A 22,124-nucleotide genomic window follows, 5' to 3' on the forward strand; every position below is an offset into this window, starting at 1 on the left:
TAGGAGGCGACTTCAATTCGGTATTGTCAGGAACGTTGGATCTTCATCCCCCCACATGCTTGGGCAGTCATACCGCTGGTTGCCTGACTTCCTCAAAGCAATGGGACTGGTGGACGGTTGGAGGGCTTACAACCTGGACAAAATGCAATACACGTTCCATTCCAATGCTCACGCCAGCCTCTCAAGACTTGACTACATCATAGTTCCTGGGTCACACATAACTTATATCCATGAAATCAGACACTTAGCTAGGGGTATTTCCGATCACTCTCCACTTTGCCCCATCAACCCATGGTATTTCCGTAACCCCAAAATACGTAAAGAACTGCTTAAGGCCATGGGCGAATATTTTGGGGAGATTGAGGGAATGGTGGATTCGCCTCGGACACTGTGGGAGGCCTTTAAGGCAGTGATCTGCGGGCAGGCCCTGTCTCTGATCTCTGGGGATAAAAAGGACAAGGGCAAAGAGATCTCAGATGTGGAAGCAAAGCCTTGCCTGTTAGAGCAAGACCTGGCAGACGATATCACACCCGAGGCACTATATACGCTTTGCCTCAAACAAGACAGCTATAGAGACTTAGTGACCGAAAAAGCTAATGCACTTGGTAGAGACCAGATGGGCAGACGTTATGACTTAGGTGGCAAGGCAAGAAAACTAATTGCATGGCTCGACAAAAAATAATGGGCCAGCAGACTGGTCCCCGAGCTCCATAGAACTGATATGCCCCCTATCACTGAACCACAAGAAATAATTAACCAATTTGCTGACCACTTCCATTCCGTTTACACCTCGTTAGCACCCTGTTCTGAAGATGATGCAGCCAAGCTCCTCCGAGACATCTCTCTCCCTACTCTCCCAGTGGAGGACCGTGAATTCCTTGATAGCGCCTTAACCGTAGAAGAGATAGCACTTGCAATACGCACGTTGCACCCAGGCAAGGCACGGGGTCCCAAGGGCATCCCGATTGAACTGTACAAATTACGGCCGGACAAACTGGCCCCTTACTTAAAAGCTATGTTCGTGGACAGCTTAGAGCAGGGACTACTACAGTTGGACCAAAGAATAGCTTCCATCGTCACAATCCACAAGGAAGGTAAACCCAAGGCGGAATGTGTATCGTACCATCCTATCTCCCTTCTCAATGCTGAACCGAAAACTCCAGCCAAATTCCTGGCTAATCGTCTGGTCAAAGTGATTGGAGGCCTAGTTCACCTGGACCAATCCGGCTTTATGCCGCAAAGGAATACGGCACTGAATCTACGCTGGGTCCATGGTGTCTTGGGTAGAGCGTCCACCATACAAGAACCAGCAATAATAGTCTCCCTAGATGCCACTATGGCGTTTGATACTCTAGAATGGTCATATCTCTTCGCCACGCTCATCAAGCTGGCGTTCGGGCCAACCTTTATACGGTGGATACGCCTCCTTTATAGTGAACCCTTAGCACAAGTAGTAGTTAACAATAAGAAATCAGAGACTTTTAAACTCAGCCGGGGGATGCATCAGGGATGCCCCCTCTCTCCCCTATTGTTCGCTCTGGCCATCGAGCCTCTCGCAGCCTGGATCCGGAAAGATCCAGTTATCCGCAGAGTGCGGTAGCCCATCGACTGGGAAGACCGGATTTCCCTCTATACCGATGACATACTTTTATATCTTACCACCCCCAAGAAATCTCTGATAGCCGTTTTTGACATCCTGAACATATTTGGTAGATACTCAGGTTTCAGCGTAAACTGGCAAACATTCCTTCTCTATGTCCTCAGGGGCGACACACCCCAGACGCCACGAGGCTGTCTCCTCCAAATCGCAGCGGATGGGTTCAGGTACCTGGAGATCTTAATTTCCCTGGACCGGATGCTCCGCTACACCTGTAATCTCATTCCACCACTGCAGAGACTTAAACAAGACATTACGAGCTGGAAGGCGCTCCCTCTCTCACTGTTGGGCAAAGCAGCTCTTTTGAAAATGATGTCCCTACCCCAGTTTTTATACGCTTTGCAAACCTCACTTGACCCTGTCCCCAGCACATACTTCAGGGAAATTGAGGGGCTCCAAAGAGACCTCCTGTGGGCTGGCAAACAGCGCATCGCTTTGCAGAAATTAACCCTCAACTGGTATGATGGTGAAATTAGTCTACCAGACATAAAAAAATACTATTGGGCGGCGCACCTTGCAGCCATAAATCATGGTACCTCTGGTCGTCACGACAGCCCGGGATACGCTATGGACAGTTGGCTCCTCCCCGGGGGATCCTTCAGCCGGGTGCTCTATTCCAAGCCGGGCAGGTATACCTCACAGGCCCCACTAAACATTCCACTGCGGTATGGCACGCTGCTAATAGGTCACTGGGCTGAGGGGAGAAGCTCACGTTTGCTACCCCGTTGTAGGCCTCCCAGCGGTTAGGGGATCTGTGGAAATCGAAGGGGTTTGACAAGTGGGAGCTCATGGGGATTTTGCGTATCCAAGACCTCTGGGATAAGAACAACATAAAATCGTTTGCCACATAACAGCACCAATATGAACTAGCGGACATGGAATGCTTTCGCTACATACAGGTGTGCCACGTGCTTAGACCGCTCCTTCCTGCAGGGTCTCCCCCCCCCCGACGCATCTCCCTTAGAGGACAGAATACTCAACGGACATTTGCCAGAGAAGACCATCTCACTAATTTACCAAAAATGTATAAATAATATGGAGGACCCCCTCCACGCATTGTGATAAAAATGGGTGAACGACGGTATGATAATTGACGATGGGGAGTGGCAGGAGGCAGTGTCCTCCCCTAGAATAGTCGCAATCTCTGCCGCGGCTGATACAGCTCAAAATTCTCCACAGAGCCTACGTGATGGGGCCACAACTACTACACATGGGGGTGGCCGGGGAAGGGGACTGTAGGAGGGATTGCACTCAACTAGGTACATTCATTCATATTATCTGTGACTGCACTCACATACAAATCTACTGGGAAAAACTACATGAGGTAATTAGCGAGGTAATCGCAGTTCCTCTCCGCTCAGAAGCGCGTAGATGCCTTCTCAACATTTGGGAACTCACGGATTTAAACAGCCATCAAACCCTCTGGGTCATTCTAGGGCTTACAATAGCGAAAAGGAACATAGCACAGCTTTGGGGGGCGGCTCACGCACCCGCGCTCTCAGACTGGAAGAAAGACCTCGACTGGTGCATGTTTAGGGAGAAGACAGTCTATATCGCTCGAGGCAGCCACCGTAAATGGTCTAAAATCTGGGACCCATGGAACACCTACAGGGGAAATTTGTGTAGCCCACCCCGTGGAACTGACCTTGATGCTGTCCCTTCCCCATAGATTCAGATAAGTAATACTGTTACTCCAATGAATGCTGTATGTCACCACTGTTAGCATAATTGCCTAATCCTTTATACTGTATGTAAATGTCAAGGATTGTTAATGAAAAGATTTATAAAAAAAAGAAAATAATATACCTAGATAACGAAGCAAATGACTCCTGAAAAGGAATAACTAAACTTAGAGCACACTTTGTGTCCCATATTATAAACGATACACACAAAGAGAGACAACACCCTAGGATATCCAAAAATAATATGGACCCTGCTTAGATAACAAAGCAAATGACTCCTGAAAAGGAATAACAAAGTTTAGAGAGGCGGCCTGTGGGAGAACACCCGCAATACCATTCTGTGAACACATAGGACTACAACATATACGGCAGAGATAATTTTTATTAGGATAACAAGGCCATTTGCATCCGACAAAGACCCTTAGATTTAGAAAGGCTGTTTGTGAGAGAACACCTATGCATTTTGAGGAGATAATAAAGAACTATTAACCAAACGGTGGTGTCAGTTCTTACCAGGATCCCAGATATATATATCAGGAGCCCAAGAAAAAAATAATTGAAGGATTCCATCACGGGAAGTCAGGTTTTGCGAAGACACAGACACTATCGACTTTTTGCTTAGTGTACCAGTGTGTTTCTTAGAAACGCCCATCAACAGCGGTCACAGATCTGTTTCCCCCTCCTTCCACCCATTAGAAATTATAAAATAACAGGTCCTGAATAAGCTGGTCCATAATCAATCATATCTTTGAAACGTACGTCGACCAGAAAGAGTGTGACAACCTAGCTATCAGCAAAGCAATTGAGGGTTGATTTTGTCACCCGGATTTGTTCATCTGTGCATGCAGTGTTGTTCTGGGGTGTAGAGTGCAAGTGTATTGTGTGCAAGGGATATGGTTGCAGAGTAGAGAGAGGTGTGAGCATGTGTGGGGGTATGTTTAATTATATTCTTTTTCATTTAGCTAGCTGTGACCTTACAAGTGTTGAAATAAATTGTATTATGAAGCACATCATTGGAATAATGAAGATAGTGATATTTTTGTAAAAAAACTGTGACAATAATTGAAAAGATATATGCACTTCTTTATAATGTGAAATACCAAAAAAGAAAAAAAGAAAAAATGAAATAAAATAAAATTTGTAATAATGAATTATCGTTTTGTGTGGAGAATCATGTTCCTTATGCCCTACTTCTGAGCATTTGAAAGCCAGAAATTTAGGTCTAGAGGGAATGCTGCTTTTGTGGTTTTGATCAAGACTAAGTTCCAAATGTGTGACCTACTTGTCCGTAGTGTCGGCCGAAGGCAGTAGTCAGCAGGGGACAACAGACATGTGTCATAAAAATGCCATGCACAGAGTTGGTGGCACCACAGCAAAGGGAGTACACTGATATAAAATCTGCAATGAACATATGTCCTCTGCCATCGTGTAATCAAGACTCAGTTCCAAATGTGTGACCTTCTTGACCGTGGTGTAGGCCGGAGGTGGCAGTAGAGTACGTCAATGAGAAAGGACTAAAGCGGGCCTGTGTCGTGGAGGCTGTGATGGTCTGAGGAGGCTGCCAAGGTTGCGGTCTTTGGGCTTGGAGCTTGCGCAGGCACGTGGTGGGCCCTCCTTGACACACGCTGGTGTTGGAAGGTGATCAGTGTGGCCTGGCTGCGCTGGGGCAGGCCTGACGGGTTCGGGGTCTAGCGGGCCGAGGTACAACAGGCGCACAGGATCGCAGACAACTCCGCTCACGAGGACGGCGCCGGCCTTGTGGCGTGGTGAGAGACGCCGCCCTGGCAGAGATGTTGGGCTTTCCGGAAGAGGAACACGCCCAGGGCTACGTGCTTTTTATTCAAACCCCTACGCTGGCCTGGCGTACGCCAGGCCATCCCACTCCACTCATGCTTACGGGAGGGACGTAACAGGCAACATTTGCATGAACTCCCCCACTGGCTGGTGTGACATGGTTGCGTCCACTGTCCACTGCACTCCATACACCAGAGGTGTATGTCGCCATGGATATGGGTGTGTTCTGCATACTGCAGTCTGTCCAGCACAACTCTGCCACTCTTGGCATTGTGTACTTTCCCAATCATGGTTCTCCTGCATCCTTCACACATGCCTGGTTGCCACGTCTCCCCACATTCAGCAATTGTGTGGCTGGGGTGCCATGCCGTTGATGGCTCATTTTCATGGCTTGCCCAGGTTATCATTGTGAGTTGTTTTGTCGTGTCTGGTGTGTGGGCATGTTGTTTTGCATGTTGGTTGTGATTTTGTGATGTGTGAGTTGCATGGTTGTGTAGTTGAGGTGAGTGGGGTGTTCATTTGGAACTTGCCAAGGGTCTATGCATTTCCCTTGGTGCCATCCTGGAAACGCTAGTTGCTGATGGACTGTCGGAGGATGGGGGTATCACGCACACTGGCTGGGTATTTGCAGGCGACATTAGTGGAGGTTCCACGGTGTTCGATCGTTGCCTGCACATTGATGTGAGACGTGTGCTTTCTGTTGCGGTGATTGTGTGCTGTGTCACCAGAGGGCATAGGTAGGACGTGTGCTGTGGATTGCCCCAACATGTGCGTGCATCCAGTTATGACGTATGGTCCTTGCTTGGTCTCCAGCGGATCCTGCGCATTGTGTTGGACGTATAGGGACTGGGGTACCAGGCTGATGGCGATGTCCAGGACAGGTGTGAGGAACTTGGATGTGGCTGGCTGTGAGACTCCTCTGACTCTGGCCGGTGTTGGTTGGGGGTACCAGGGGCCAACAGGTGCAGCACAGCCAGCAGCTTTGTGTGGGGTGGGATGTTGGTTGTCTGCTGTGTTGGTGCCATCGGCTTGTTGGGAGTTGTTGGTCAGGATGCGTAGGATGGTTGTGCTTTTGAGCCTTTAGTGTGCAATGACATTGTCAGGTGTTGGGTCTGTGAGGCTGGTGCGTTTCCTTCCTGGGGGTCCGCTGTCTTTGTCTGTGCTGCCTCTGTGGTGGTCCGGGGGGGTTCCAGATGGGGGTTGGGGTCCTGTGGTGGTGGCGGTGGGTGTTGTGGCCCTCTTGGGTGTCCGGGCCGCATGACCAGTGGCTCCATGGCATCTGTTGCCCTTCCGATGTGGCTGTGGGCTGGGCTCCCTTTTGTGGTGCAGGCTGCCGTCCGACTTTGCACCAGGTCTGAGCAGGTGTTTAATCCCTGCTGCTAACGAGCCTTTTCGCATGTTTTTTTTATCTTATCGCCAATCTAGCTGGTCATTGAGAATGTTTAGGTGTAGTGTTGTCACAGCTTTTCGCACGGGAACGCCTACTCTGCATCTCATTATCGATAGTTGTGGGGGTCATCTATGGGGATGTTTTTTGCGGCTGCTATCGCGAGTATACTGGCGCTGTGGGCTGTTCACCCCAGCTTGTGATTGGGGTGATAAGTTTATCTCAACTTTGGCTGCGATAAAGTGCCGTTAACTCGGCGATAGATCCTTGTGAATATGGTTGTTATACCTAGCGCCATCGCAGCAAAAAACGCAAGGCTGCACCATATCCTTGTGAATATTGTGCAGCCTTGCATTTCCGAAGTGGCAGAGAGAGGCGTTCAGCCAAGAAGGCTGACGCCTCTCTCCGCCTCTTCCTTGTGAATATCCCCCTAAGAATGCTGAACTAGCATTATGTAGTCTAAAAAAAGTCATAAAATGTTTGCCCATATAGATACCGGGTCTTGATAATGCTCTATTTGTTTATACTCTTTGATGAACTTTTAAGGAAATATCTAGCAGAAATATTAGAAACACCAAAGTAACAATTTGTTTAGTAATTTGACCCATAATGCCGTCTGATATATAGTAAGGTTTGAACAGTTCCAGTGTTTTATGATTTTGTATAGCTTTTGATGTATTTTTAAAATGTATTTCCATGGTAAATTGTTTTTTTATGAATCTATTTTATTTATTTGTTGGCCTTTTGTGAAGGCCCGCATCAGTTCTAAGTATAATCGAAGTTGGTGGCAACATTTGACTGGATAATATTTAATAAGGGGCACAGTTAGCAAGGGAGATTTCTTGTTTTTTAATTAATCTCCAGAAATCCAAAGATTAAATAGAGGGTCCAATGAAATGTTGTTGGTCCCAGCCCAAATAGCAGTCAGTTTAAAAAAAGCTTGATAACCTTCGAATTGGACATTTGGTTTCTATGGTGCTGGCGAGTTAAATTAAATGCTCTAATTTATCTTTTCTAAATGCAGATGTCTTCGTCTCTGCCAAGAACAGCGGGGCGTGAAACTAAATATGTAAGTCTGTGCTCAATAATCGTTGTTTTGTATAGCGTCAAGAAGACACTTTCGGTTATGGCGTTCCACCTGTTGGACACACATTAACCGGAATCTTCTAAACAAACACACAAGTTATCAAAACACAGAACAGTGTACCTTAGCTTTCCTGGGTAAAAAATATGAATTCATGTGACCGTTCGTGATCAATGCAAAGCCTGGCACACGAGAGTCCTAAAACCACAGTCTTGTAACTTAGAGTTTACCTTTCTGTGGCCAGCCATATGGATATAGATCTCAGTGATATCTAGCACAAGTAATCGTGCTTACGTGGTCGCTAATATAGATTGTCAATGGATATTCCTGTGAGAGTAATACCTGACGAGAATCTGCGGGTGAAATTCCCCGCCATAGCACTCATGTACAGGAGTTCGTTACAGCACTCTATTTTTATACCCAAAGGACTTTTTTTCTATAGAACTGAAAAGTTGTTCCACTATAACAAACTCTAAATCTGACCCTGGACATCAGGCCGACACTGCTGCAGCAGAGGCCTGGCATACTCCCAATGGCAAATAGTGGTTGGAATTTGAGCATCAGCTTTTTAAAAGTCAAATTTGATGCTGTGACCCAACCTATGTGAGATTAGGTCGGTTTGAAAAATCATCATTCAGGGCAGGTAGATCGCAATCCTACCTACTTACTGAATATTATAGAGGTAAGTTTCAAATTGTGACTTACCCCGATTGGATGCCATACCAGGGATGGTTGCCTGCCTGAATTAGGCAACAGACCACCACGGGCAATATCGTTTGTTAAATAAAGTAAATATTTTTTTTAATGGTTACTCCCAACAACTTTTTACACATTCACGAAGGACAAGGAGTCCCAAAGGGACCCATTCCCGTTTGCGAATGGGTTACCATTTTCTTTGAGGAGTTGGTAACTTTTCAATTGTTTGCGACATAAATTGCAGTTTCAAATCATTCATACATGGCATTGTGAGTGGCAATCTGAAACTCCCAATATTCCATACGTAATGCATTTTTAAACCCATTTTGCGGGCTGGGAACCAGTTTCAAATCATAAAATGAGTTTACTAAATAGTGAAAAAACCATTGAGTAGTCACAATCTCTGTGATTTAGTCAATTGCAGGGTTGCAACCACTAAATGGCTTCGTATATTATGCCCCTATTTGTCTTCCTGTATTACCTCCTAGTATGCCTACATCACTTGTAGAGCTGTAGAATTATAGAGTGCGGCAGCATGCATATTTCCTCGTAAACTACAGCGAACAACTCCCTTCGCCCATCTTCCGTATCTCCCTGATCACCGGTGATTGAATCACTTTGCATTGCTTACAGAGCAAAATGATATTTGTTCCTCGGCTATATCTAAATGCCTACTTTCCACAGCAACAAATTCTATCTTCTAATGTAGATCTGCAATAGGCACCCACGTTGTACAGAGATGTGGACTCAATGCTAGGAATCAACCTCTAACTTCCCAATGAACTCAGGTTGTCAGAGAGTTTTGCCCTCTGTACCTGAAAAAACCATCTTCTGTTTACAAGGCGTTTCGTTTTGCTATAATGCTATTTGCAGCGTCAGGAGAATGATTACAGAAATCATTAACAACAAATACCATTGACAATAAAAAACACAATACATATGAAGATGTAGGGGGAGCTGGTCCGAAAGTTTACTTTTACCAGAAACAGAGATCCCTATTTGTGCTTATTGAAAATGTTTGACTTCTTAGATGTAATTAAATAAAAACACCCAGAGCAAAGTATTGACTGAAAACAGTTACTATTTAAATCAAATGCAACTTTTTGTGATGGGGGTGCACATTTACTTTTCGTGTCTATTTATATTTACAGGCTGCACCTTCTCCACCAATTACAATACCTACCTACGTTCAACAGGTATGAATCATTCTGTACAAGATCATATTTTTTAATGAATGTGGATGTTTGCAAACAAAGTGGCTGATTCACAAAGATATATTTACACATGTAGATTTACTCACATGTAAACTTACTTCTGCACCTCGTAGAAACTTTATACCTTTTTGCTATTCCCCATTTTCGAGTGTAGAATTACTACTAGGTATAGACTAGTATATCTTCACCCCCTCAAAATGGGGTGGAGCCTGTTAAAACAGAGTTATTGAGTTTAAAGTTACTACTAGTAACTTATCAGCCGGTTATATGACAGAACCACGCATGCCTTTAGCACGCAAGCCTTTACAATGCGTCCATTACAACACATGCCTCTTTAATAATCATGTCATTATAAATTTTAACACACATATGCCTTTACCACGCATGCCTTTACCATGAAATTGGTTTATACTTACCTGAAAAATATTTCAATTTTTGTGGTAAAGGCATTTGCGAGATAATAATGGCATGTGTGGTAAAGGCAACTGCGTGCTCTAATTTACAGATCCTCTGTTGATAGCGATTGCCTTGCCCAACGTGGTGGCCTTAGTGTACGGGCAGGGCCAGCTTTAGGGCAGTGCGACTGGTGCGGCCGCACTGGGTGCTGACCTTGAGGAAGCCACTGACCTGAGGAGGTGGGGCACTGTGTTTAGCGTAACTTAAGATTGAAAAGCACCTGCTGCAGAGTTTGTTGGGCATCCAGCTTTCAGGCAGAAATACAAATATCAGGATAACTCTTGTGATTAATGTCCCTGCTAGAGTGAGATCTGAGGTTTCTCTATGCCTGCTGCTAAGAACAGATCTGTATTTTATGTGGATAGCTGAGTGGATTACTAAAACCAGCCTTTACCAGTGCTTTAAAACAAATGAAATGTATGTGAGAAAAGAGCTATGAAGAGATTAGAGTTACTTTTGTCGGTGGTAGTGATGAAATCTGAGGAGGAGGTCATGAGGGGGACGCAAAAAAGATTGTTGCATCGGGTGCCACTAGCGCAAAAGCTGGTCCTGCGTGCGGGGAACAGTAACCCGATATATATCGCCAACACTCCCTCTTCAGATGGAAAGGAAAATGCTATAGGTCACAACAGATTTGCAGGTAATACAAAATTTGTTTTATTTAGGCTATTAAGGACCTATTAAGGAGCCAAGGTGTTTTGACTCTGACCGGGAGCCTTGCTCAAGGATGGCCGTGGTCTATCAGAATTGTGGTTTTAGAAGAGGAAAAGTGCACATGTGCTTACATAGTTAAAAGACATTGTGGAAATACTATAAGAATCACATTGTTTTCATTAATTTTCCTTATTTCAAATTATAAAATACAATTCTTATTTTTGTACACTTATTACCAATTGAAGCCAGAAAAATGCATATGTCAAGAAATACAGCATTCAAGGAAAGACGCTTGATATCACAATATTGGGGTCATCCCTTACTCTTCCAGGAAGAATTACTCATAGATAGTGACCTCATATGCACATCAATGTGTGCGGTCTTTGTGTCCACAGAGTGGCTAATCTATCGAGATTATTATGTTACACACTCAGATATGCAGATTCATTCTGCATTATCGAGTTGATGATTAAAGCCCTAGGGGTCAAACCTCTCTCATATTGGACAACAGATCAAATTTAGTACACTAATCATGTGACCCAACATCTCAGCCATGTTCCTATTCTTTAGAGACCATGTTGTTACTCTAAATGTAAGGAGAAAGCATCATGCATGTACATATTACTGCCTTGATCTCTAATTCTAAGACGATGTGGCCTTATATATACATCTCTGAGTGCCGGAAATTCCTACATTTTATGTATTACCTAGTGTCAACAAAAACCAATACAAGCGACTGGGCAGACCGATTGTATTGGCCAGAGGGAGTATCCTTGAAAGAACATCAGTATACATTGATCACATTCTTCTTTTTCCCTTTGTTGAGGCCTTACCATCATATATCAAAGACAGCACTGATTTCTTGAAGAAAATCAATCATATCCCGAGTGAAACAACATATATCCTTGTAACACTAGATGTACAATTGTTTTATACTAGTATCAAACAGAAGGATGCATTGGTTACATTTCCTTAGGGCTAGATCCCTAACGATATTTGAGTACAACAGAATGATCATTGACATAATTAAATTTGTCTAAATGAGAATGTTTACTGGTTTAACAACATCATGTACAAATACAATCAGGAGATAGGCGTAGGGACCTGTTTTGCCCCAGCAAGGCCGATTTGGCTATGGGCTGGTGGGAGGAACAGGTGTCCATGGACTCCCAGATGGAAGAACACCTTAGAAAGGTGGTGACATGGCTTTGTTGTATTAACAATGCTTTCCAAATCTGGGATGGTGTGATGGAAAAAAAATATTATTTTCTGTAAATAGCTTAATAAGAATTATATGACATTGAAATTCCCCATGACAGAAAATCAGGTGGCCTTAGCTTTTCTCAATATACATGTCGAAGTATCTAAATCTAAATTAGTAACTTCTTTATTCAAAAAGGAAATGGCTGGGAATACAACTGTGCATGCCTTAAGCAGTCATTCAGGTCACATTAACCCCTTCAGTGCCCATGACGAGATAGTCTCGTCATGGAGCGCGGTTGCGCTGTGCCCATGACGAGACTATCTCGTCATGAACCCCGCCCGCTAATGAAACGCCCGGCACAGGGCGTGGAAAGGGCGGGGCACTGAAGAGGTTAAGTAAAATATCCCATATGGTGAGCTAATGAGACTGAAGAGAAACTGTAGCACTCAGGGCAAATACAGGGAAACAAAAATGAGATATTAGGAGATTCAAGAGTAGAGGTTACCCTTACAAGATACTCCAAAAAGTGATCAATAGAATTGACACTTCCTATAGCGAGAAACTTCTCTATAGCAATATGGATATCAGAGAAATTCCATATATGGAGTGTAAGAATAATGATAACAAAAAACACAGTGAGGGTAATTACCACATACAGTGAAAGGTCCAGCTTGGCGGCAGATATACAGGAAACTATAACTTCTGAATTTCTATGGTTTTGTATGAGAGAAATGTGAGCCTAACTATAATGTCCCTGTAACCTTTGTTTTTTTAGTCAATTTATAAGGGTTTTTAAGTTCTATTTCCTAACTATAACATCCTTGTAACCTTTGATTTTTTCAGTGAATGTCTAAGGTTTTTTAATGTGTAAGTGTGTGCGTGGGTGTGTTCCTAACTGTATCAGGGACTGAACCGTACCTGCTCTTTTAACAAAAGACAATAATCAGTTTTCCTCAAAATAGGTATCAAAGTGACAGATTTTCTACTGGTTAATTAAAAGGTGCTATCTCCTTGTGTAAATGCCTAGTATGTATTTTGTACTACAGCTCTGTAATGGAGTATAAGGAAATCTCACCAGTGACATTGTGTGGCTTTTCAATTAAATTAAATTCAATAGTCTTTGTTCGGTTTAAGAAACCATAAAAGATACAAGTTTATACTGTCCATACATACAGTAAAAAAATATACAAAAGTTTGTGAGTTTTAGCAATGTGATTGTTGCTCATATGTCTTAATTCAGACATTTCTCAATACATCAATCTTCCTTTACAAAAGACAATGAGAATACAAAGATGTAAAATTCCACCAAACAATGTTAATTCTTTTGAACTATATATAGTAAGTGCTTGTTTGTGTGGTGGAGTTGTGGTTGTATTCCTCGTTATGAAGAATGAGTAAACACATTTTGTAGGATAAGTGCTCAGGGACCTTTTCGTGCGCTGGCCATTTTCTTGACAAAACACAGATGGCTGTGAAGTCTCAACAGTAATGTGTTGTTTCAATTTCTGGTAATCATTTTTAATTTTTTTTTATTTGGAGTCACGCACCCGTTGTTACGCCTTGTGGGGGTATACATGACTCCGGCATACTTTTGGTATTAGTAAAACACATATTTAGACACTTTAAAAGTTTAGTTTAAGCTAAGAGGTTTAGTAACTGTGTAAGAAAAGTCATATAATAATAGAGGAAAATATTTTTAAGGTCATTTGAATACTTGTTAGGGACTCCAGAGTATTTTTGGCAGCAGTAAAAACAGATATGGAAAATGTTAAGGTTTATTTTAAGTAAAGAGGTTTACTAATTTAATTTAGAAAAGTAGTATACTTAAAGTGTAAATACATTTTAAATGGTGTTTTATGTATTTTGTGAATTTGTGATGGTGCCAAGACGGAGCCGCAACAGCACTGTGACGAGCAGCAACATTGTCAATCATCCCATGTGACACAGAAACAAATGGATTTGATAGGCAAAACATCTTTCTATCATGAATAGTGGAAGGTCCCACCCCTTTTCCTCCATCTTTTAGGAGTGGTTGTGATTTTTCACACTTTCCTATTGCAACTGACCATTTTGTGTTTTTATTTGGTGTTTTACTTTGGTTTTTTTCCCGGTGATTCAAGATGGCACCTGCTCTTGAAGATCATGGAGAGCAACATGAGAATTCTTCAATGGAAGAAGAAGGCCAGCCCAAATAAGAAAGCATCTTTGGCAATTCTTTTTGATCCCGGCCAGAGAAGAAAAAGCAAATGCTAGTAATGAGACATGCAATCTGTGCTAGAGGATTCTCTTTCATGGTAGTGAGAAGAAGTACTCATGCGGTACTTCAAACATGTACAAACATCTGAGAGCAATACATGGAACTCATCTGGAAAAAGCATAAACAGAGAGAGAGAAGAGCCAGCAAGTAAGATCTGCTACTAGAGAAGCACAAGCAGGCACATCATCTGCTGGTGGACAAATTGCGGACATCCCAAATACTATACCAGAATTCCCAATGATTGGCATTTTTTGACCAAAATGCAAGGGAGTACTTAGCGTAGGTGAACAAGCTATATCTACTCTAGTGCAGATCATTAATGCACACAATTGTTATTTCTATTCTGAGTACTAGAGCACCCACTGTTCTTATGTGCTTCATCCTAAGGACGTTCCGTTTTATTGTGAAGAAACAAAAAATCTGCCTAAAACATACAAAATTGTTTAACAATCCAAAAAAGTAAAAAGAAATTAACAAAAAAATGGTTCTTGTTAGAACCACACATTCCAGGTAAAGAAAGAAAATGTATGTGCTAAATGCATGTTTGTGACAGTGTTAATGTGTCTTGTTATGTTTACTGGTACGTGACTGAATATGAGTGGATGTGTTAGTGCCAGTATGGCTGAGTTATCAGTCAGTGAGTGCATGTGTCAGTGGCTATGTGGATGATCACTGCCTGTGTGAGTGTATGAATGTGTTAGTGGCATGATATGTGAGTTGCTGTATAGATGAGTGAGTGTGTGTGTGTCATTCACTTTATGGGTTTGTGAGTGGTTGTGTGAGTGCCTATATGGGTGAGGGAGTGCATGTGTGAGTGGCTGTATGGGCAAATGAGTGAATGTGTAATTGACTGTATGGGTGAGTAACAGGGTGTGTAAGTGGTTATATAGATGGCTGAGTATCTATGTGAGTGGTTGTATTAGTGAGTGAGCATGTGTTCAACTGGCTTCATGTGTGAGTGAGTGGCTGAATGAGTGCCTCTGTGGATGGCGTATTGGATGTGTGAGTGGCTGTATGAGTGTGTGAGTGGGTGTGTGAGTTGTTGCATGGGTAAGTGCATGTTTCAGTGACTGCATGGCTGAATGAATACACGTCTTAGTGGTTGTATGGGTGCGTGAGTGGGTATGTGAGGTAAGTAGATGTATGGGTGAGTGAGTGGATGTCTAAGAGCTGTGTGATTGAGTGAAAGGTTGTATTTGTGGTTATATGAATGAGTGAGTGGCTGGATGAGTGGCTATATAAGTGGGTGAGTTTGTGTTTGAGTAGCTGCATGGGGATGTAAATGGGTATGTCAATAGCTGTATGAGCGAGTGAGTGGATGTGTGAGTGACTGTAAGGGTAAGTGAGAGGTTGTGTGAGGTGCTATATGGGTGAGGGAGCACCTTTGTGAATCACTGTATGCATGAATGAGTAGGTGTTAGTGGCTGTATGGGTGAGTGAGTGTTTAGTGGCTGTATGGGTAAGTGAGTGGGGGTGGTAGTTACTGTATGGGTGAGTGACTGGGTGCATGAGTGGCTGTATGAATGAGTGATTGGCTGTATGGGTGAGTGAGTGGGTGAGGGGGTGGCTGTTTGGTTGAGGTAGTAGGTATGCTAGTGGCTGTATGGGTTAAAGATTGGCTGAGTGAGTAATTATGTGGGTGAATGAGTGGTTGTGTGAGTGGCTGCATGGGTGAGTGAGTGGCTGTGTATGTGGCTGTATAGGGGAGTAAGTGCATTTCTGAGTGGGTGTTTGAGTGAGTAAAGGGTATATGAATGACTGCATGTGTGACTGGGAATATGGATAGATCAGTAGATGAATGAATTGTTCTGTCAGTGACTGTATAGCTGAATGAGTGCATGCTTTAGTATCTGTATTAGTTAGTCAGTGACTGTCTGAGTATCTGTGAGTGACTGATTGGCTGTGTTACTGGCTGTACACATGTCTGAGAGGGTATATGATTGGCTGTATGAGTGGGTTAATGAATGTATGACTGGTTATATGAGTGAGTGAGAGGGTGCATGAGTACCTGTAGGCATGAGTGAGTAGCTGTTGAGTGGTTGTATGGGACTGAGTGGTTGTATAAGTGGGTGACAGGATGTAGGAGTGGTTGAATGAGTTAGTGAGTGGGTACATGAGTGGCTATATAGGCGAGTGAGAAGGTACATGACTGTCTGCATGGTCGAGTGAGAGTGGGAGCAACTCAGTGAGTCAGTGGCTGCATGAGTGGCTATATGGGTAAGTCAAAGGGTATGTGGGTGCCTGTATTGGTACATGAGAGGATGTTGAGCGGCTCTATGGGTGAGTGAGTGTGTATAGGAGTGGTCTGACTGAGTGAAAGGGTGCATGAGTGGGTGTATGGTTGAGTGAATGGTACATGAGTCGGTGAATGAGTATGTGAATAACTGAATGAGTGAGTGAAAGGATGCATGTATCACTGTATGGATGAGTGTGAAGTTGTGGTAGTGGCTCTACAGGTAAGTGGATACTTGAGTGTGTGTTTTGGTGAGTGAGTGGGTGTGAATGGCTGTATGGGTAAGTGAGTGGTTGTGTAAGTGGCATAGAAAGTGAGTGCGAGTCTGAGTGGCTGTATGAGTGAGTGAAAGAAATCTTGCAGACTAACTAGATGTATCCAAAGATGTATTATACCACAACCTGTTAAATAGAAATATGCTAGTGTTTAATTTACGAAATTCAACATTATATACTGGTCATGCTGTAACAGTATATCACAATATATTAAAACATTTCATTTTCCCTTTTTACTGTTCCCATCTTTCATTTTTTTACCCTATACATGATGTACTATTTGAAGCTTCATCCTTGACTCGTGGGGAACAAACAATTATATGGATTGAAGGCAAAAATACTATAATTGCACAGTATACCATTGTAAATAAGTGACAGTGTGCATTGCACTCACTACAATTCGTTAAACTATTGTTTTACCTACATTTACTATACTGATGCACAAAATGTACTTTATAACATTTCCCTTTATTATTATAGCTGGTACACAACTACTAATAAATGTAAACCACACTTGCATTTTTGGAGATCCTTTTGAAAATATCACCCCTAGAAGGCCAAATGATGTCTAAAACACTGATGAGCCATGTATACAAAATACAATACTTTTTTTTGCCAGCAATAGTACATAGAAGTTTGGTTGATGAAATAAAACATGACAATTTCGTGGTTTGAAAGGTAGTTTTGGTGTCAATTGAAGGTTACTATGATTCCATCATGCCCATCCTGTTGCAGTCTTTAATTAGTGTAGAATCGACATACTATATTAACTCCTTTTTGGAGACAGAACGACTGCTGAATTTTGGAGAACTTTTTCAAGACTTCACCCCTGTTAGGCCAAATAATGTCTAAAACATTGACGATCCACATATAACAAACACCGTATATTACTTTTTTCCAACAATACTCCTTAGAAATTTGGTTTAAGATTCAAGAGGTAAGAAGTTCATAGTTTGTAAGGCAGTTTTGGTTTGGAATTGAGGTTGCTGTCATTGCATTCTGTCCATTCACTTTTAGTCCTTGAATGGACAGTGTAATGTTCAGAAGACATTTTAACTCCTTTGTGAAAGATAACAGCTATAGTATTATAAGTTCTCCCAGAAATTTACATTTGTCCAGCTTTGAAGTTTGTAATTTTGGTTTCCAGTTTATATCCATCTGCTCTTCATCGTTGTAACATTAATATAAGGCACTTCCCAATTTATTGTAGATACAACATAGACATAACATCTGATCTACAATTTGGGCAAGACATATTTTCCTTTGGGTTTTTACTCAATCTGTCAAAAGGCAGAGTTTTGCAATCTGGTAGTGTTAAGAAACTTCTCACAATGTATTTGAGTGGTGGATTTAAATGAGCAATCTTCACAGTCATGGTTTTGTTTGTAACTTAGTCCAAATAAGTCATCAATATCTACTCCTTCTTCTTCTAAAACTCCAAGCATGACCATTATAAACTCTAATGTGTCTTGTCGACTGTTGAGTTTTAAATATCAGTGATCAGGTACATATATCTAAAATGTGTTGAATGCCTGAAACAGAATGTATTATAGATCTGTCACTGAGCATACATCGGAGCAAATGACACAGTGCAGAACACACGTTTCTTATCTGTTTTTTCTTCATTTTCATTTACAAGATGTGGTAAATGAAACAGCACAATTAGAACAACATTTAAATAGCAGTTGACACCTGAACTGATTTCCAACTGGTATCCTACAATATCTCCCTCATTTTCCAGTTTTTGCCTCTTATTGTCTTGTAGCTTTTTCTGGTTTGCTTTCTTTCTTGAACATCAGTCATCTATTTTGTAAGCTTCCATTTTATATAGATTACATGTTTCTCATAAATAGAGCACTGACCTAACTGAGGAGCGTATAGTCTTCTTAACTGATTGTAATCTTTTACACAACTTGCATCACAACTAATTTTCTTATCAAATTCAACAAAAAACAAACCGGACAACGTTCTAACTCAGGATAATGCTACACATGACATACCTTCTGTAAATAATGTACTTCCAGTGTTAATAAAAGATGTATCTACACTTAAACCTTGAGAATTCTGGATAGTTACAGCATGTGCTAGAGACACTGTAAACTGATGCCATCTCACATATAAGTCATTTACATGACTTAAATTGCAACAAGTAGCCAAGGGATTTGAAGCTGCACAACCTAAGTAGTCACACAAATAAATAAAGAGTAATGTTGCCCACCTCAATAGTCCACTGCTTATAGACCATACAATAACAACTAGACATAAATAATAAATAGAAAAGAGGTTCTTGAGTCTTCAGTATTGCATCTGTGTCCTTCTTTAATATTAGTGATTTAACACATGCGCAACCAACACTTTCACACTAAACAGGGCTTCATCAGGGCAATACAGAATTTACTCGGTTTACTTCTGAGTAAAGTATAACGTCTTCTGAATAGGCGAATATCAAAATGTAAACCCATCCTTAAAAATTGAAAAGTCACGTCTGCTGTGTAGGCATAAGTTGGAATGTGCATGTACAGGAACTTAGTGTTCAACCAACGAGCCCAGAAATGATGGCCGGATAATCCTTAATCGGACATCATGAACTCCCTCAGGTCAGAGAGATGTTTATTGTTATGAGGGCCGTGCACGGCCAGACTTCCTTCTGGAACTGCAGGGGATCCAAAACAGCAAGTCGGGGTTTCACAAGCTAGATACGTACAATACATCGGCCAATCAGCTTCACATCATCAGTCTGATCACAATTTATGGCTAAGTACTCAACCTTATCCCTATTTGCAAACCTAATGAAATCAATTACTTTGCCCATAGCATAATTTAGTAACGCTTCCTCTACATTTAAATTATGATGCACAATTATTTGACATTTTTTGCACACACTTAAACACTTTTCTAATTTTGCAGTCCTCGACACAGACTTTCCAAAGAATCCAATTTTGCATTGAAGTTTCTCAGTTAGTAGTATTTTTACTACCTGTTGTCTCATGTTATTGATAGCTGTAATTTCCAAAATATCTTCTTTCTCCAGCATCAGAAATAGTTTGTTGAAGTTGGAGTACTCTTGAAATGTAGGCTTTAAACAGACTAAGGATTTGTTTTTCATTAAAAGTGTACATTAGCAGTGCTGGTATGTTGTCAGATGCAAACAGTTTCTTGGTAAGTCGACTTTCCAAAGCATGTTTTCCCTTCTTTGTCAGAACTCCTACTCTAAATTCTTTCAGAATATGTCCCTATTTCACATTAGATGCTTGACACATATTCTTCACTAGTTCCTTGTATTTACAGTTTAACCAAATATTGACATTGACAATACTTTCCAAAGAAGTTCTTGTTTATTACAAAGAAGTGACTTGAAAACAGGCTGCCCTTTCATCGGGTGAGTTGCAGTATGTCACCGAAGACAATTAAATGCTTAACTCCAAACAGCACTTCATACTCTGTTTTTAAAATCTGCTGCATTCTTAAGTGTTTGAAGGCAAGCAATATGTTTGAAACCATGCTCACCTCATCGATGATTCCAGTTTCCTCAATACTCTTGACACCTCATGACAAGCTTCACTAGATAACTTCTGGCCTTCCAGGTTATTGTCATGTTCAACAGGTAACACATGTAGGTGGTGTTAAGTAATTCCTTTAATGTTGTGTGCAGCTAATTCAGTTGGAGTTATTACTACACATGATAAATTTGATTCTGTAGTCATCTGTAGATAAGAGGTGAGATCTTTCATTAGAAAGCTTTTCCCAGTGCCAGCTTGAGCAGTGACGTATAGTACAATTGGCCGAAATGAAGAACATTTCCATTCTTTTCATGCAGAAGTCCATGCTCTAATATATCTTTTAGTTTGATATACATTTATTTCTGTTTGTTGTTCAGTTATGCTACTAGGGGGCCGATTCCGATTCCGGCTGCAAAACGATCCGACTGACATGGACCCGGACCGAATACCGACCGACACGGACCAGCGCCGTACGACCCGTGCAGTACGATGCAACACGAACCCGGAATGAATCCGACCGACCCGTACCCGCGATTTACGATTAGCGCAGTATGATGCAATGCGTGTAAAACTAGACCGACTGGCACGGAGACCAAGCCGCACGACCGACACGCACAGACAACCTGGCACACAAGCAATAGAGACCACCGCGAACGATGCCTACCAAACACAGAAGACAGGCAGCGTGAACGAGGCGGAGAAGCCCGCACGAGACAACAGCAGCGTCCGTTTCCATCACATGAACGTCTCTTACATGCCTACAAAACACAAAGGAAAAAACACAAAAAAATGACCAAACAAGCAATGACTAAGCCAAGAAATACCCTAAAAAAATTAATTGGACAAAGACACACCCACAACTCCAACTATATAAAGGACTACACTCACTACCATCATCCCTTGCAAACAGGAGACACAGCCAGCAGCAAATACCAGTACACAGCAACCACAGACACACTCACAACTCACCCATCACACAGCTCACACACCATCAGCACCTCATTCAAAAGCACACACACATACACACAGCAAAACCAACACCAACCCAACATCACTTGCACCCTCACACACACATCCCCCACCACCACCACTCATCACCATTCCTCCAAAGAAGAATCCAAAGTTCACAGATAGTGAGTTAGAAGTGCTGGTAGACGAGATCATCAGAGTAGAGCCACATTTGTTTGGTACATTGGTCCAAAGCACCCCCATCTCACAGAAAACCAAGATGTGGCGAGGATTGTGGACAAGGTGAACGCACAAGCACCAACGTTGTGCACAAAGGACGATATCCAGAACCAGTGGTATGACGTGTGCAGGAGGGTCAAGAAATCCATCGAGAAAGATCACGCCTCGAGCCAGCGCACCGGCGGTGGCCCTCCTGCCAAACCAGTCTACTTCAGGACCTGGGAGGAGAAGGTGGTCCCCCTCCTGATTGGCCCATCAAGACCCCTCTGAAACATGCCCACATCACAGGGAGTGGAAAATGACTGACAAGATGGCTGACACTGTGGGGAGCACAAGGCCCTGCTTGGGCTTGTGTCCAAATCAGAAGCAGGACACAACTGACTGACATCCTGAAAGACAACTTGCACGCCCTACAATGGAAGCACGTTTCATGATGGGAAGGAGGACTGACAGCCCTGACCATACTAATCAGCATGGGGAGACACCCCCCCAACACAAACTCCACACAACTCACAGGGTACAACGCATTGACACACACCTCATTGAAATATCAGTAAAAGATACCCCGTACTGGGTGCTGCTGTGTGAAGCACAGAGGCTTACTTGGGACTTGTAGCCAACAAACACCAGGATTTCACAGTCAGCCATCTTGCCATTGATGTCACACACCCTCACAGGGAAGCAGAGTCAAGAGGGAGGAAGCATGAGTATGCTGGGAAGGGGGTGTAGCCAAGAGTATGATGGGACTCGCAGTCACAGACAACCTACACCCACCCACATGGCACAGAAAGATCAACCTGAACCATACTCGCCTCACAGGGAGTGGGAAGGGACTGACAAGAT

At 42.6% G+C, this 22,124-nt stretch overlaps 1 protein-coding gene across 7 annotated transcripts in view; it reads left to right on the top strand.

The window, feature by feature from the left end:
• The window catches only part of MLIP (muscular LMNA interacting protein), a 1,822,558-nt gene that overhangs the window by 1,393,307 nt on the left and 407,127 nt on the right, over window positions 1–22,124 (top strand). For all 7 annotated transcript variants that reach the window (XM_085610855.1, XM_085610858.1, XM_085610860.1 and 4 more), the window contains 2 exons: window positions 7,545–7,589; window positions 9,452–9,496. In XM_085610855.1, the coding sequence (XP_085466981.1) occupies window positions 7,545–7,589; window positions 9,452–9,496 (90 nt within the window). The remainder of the gene's footprint in view (window positions 1–7,544; window positions 7,590–9,451; window positions 9,497–22,124) is intronic.

This window comes from Triturus cristatus, chromosome 6 (genome assembly GCF_964204655.1).
Source record: "Triturus cristatus chromosome 6, aTriCri1.1, whole genome shotgun sequence".
Taxonomy (NCBI): domain Eukaryota; kingdom Metazoa; phylum Chordata; class Amphibia; order Caudata; family Salamandridae; genus Triturus; species Triturus cristatus.